The sequence below is a fragment of the Hydra vulgaris genome, chromosome 12, assembly GCF_038396675.1.
Source record: "Hydra vulgaris chromosome 12, alternate assembly HydraT2T_AEP".
Classification (NCBI taxonomy): domain Eukaryota; kingdom Metazoa; phylum Cnidaria; class Hydrozoa; order Anthoathecata; family Hydridae; genus Hydra; species Hydra vulgaris.
The window spans coordinates 84,649,124-84,649,687 of record NC_088931.1 but is presented as its reverse complement, the minus strand read 5'-3'; the positions used below and the strand labels follow the sequence as shown (position 1 = coordinate 84,649,687).

Here is a 564-nt window from a genome sequence, read left to right as displayed (position 1 = left end):
ATGCCTGGAAGTTCTGGATACTACACAAACAACAAAAAGACATGCCCAGAAAGTGTTCGTATTATAGGAAAAGAAAAATTTCCAAAAAAATTATTAATGTGGATAGCCATATCTGACCGTGGTATGTCCGAGCCATTGTTTCGCACTTCCAAGGCTGTAGCGATCAATTCATCAATCTATATTAATGAATGTTTAGAAAAACGACTTCTTCCATTTATTCACAAGTATCATGGAGACTTTAACTATTTATTTTGGTTAGATTTAGCAAGTTCTCATTATTCTAAAGATTCTCTAAATTGGATGGACCAATATGTCTATTACGTTGATAAAGAATCCAATCCCCCAAATGTGCCTCAAGCACGACTAATTGAAAATTTTTGGGGACATTTGGCACAGAAGGTTTACGAGGGAGATTGGCAAGCTTCAACAGAGCAAGTTTTGATTGATCGCATTAAACTAAAACTACAAGAAATTGATTTAAACTTTTTACAGTCGCATATGAAAGGCGTCAGAGCAAAATTGAGATCAATTGCAGATGGTGGTGTTTTTTCATATAAAAAATAA

The 564-nt window shown here is 34.4% G+C and overlaps 1 protein-coding gene across 1 annotated transcript; it reads left to right on the top strand.

Moving 5' to 3' along the window:
• On the top strand, window positions 1-564 carry LOC136088421 (uncharacterized). The gene has a single exon (XM_065812128.1). It carries the CDS (start codon window positions 1-3, stop codon window positions 562-564), a length of 564 nt encoding a protein of 187 aa, XP_065668200.1.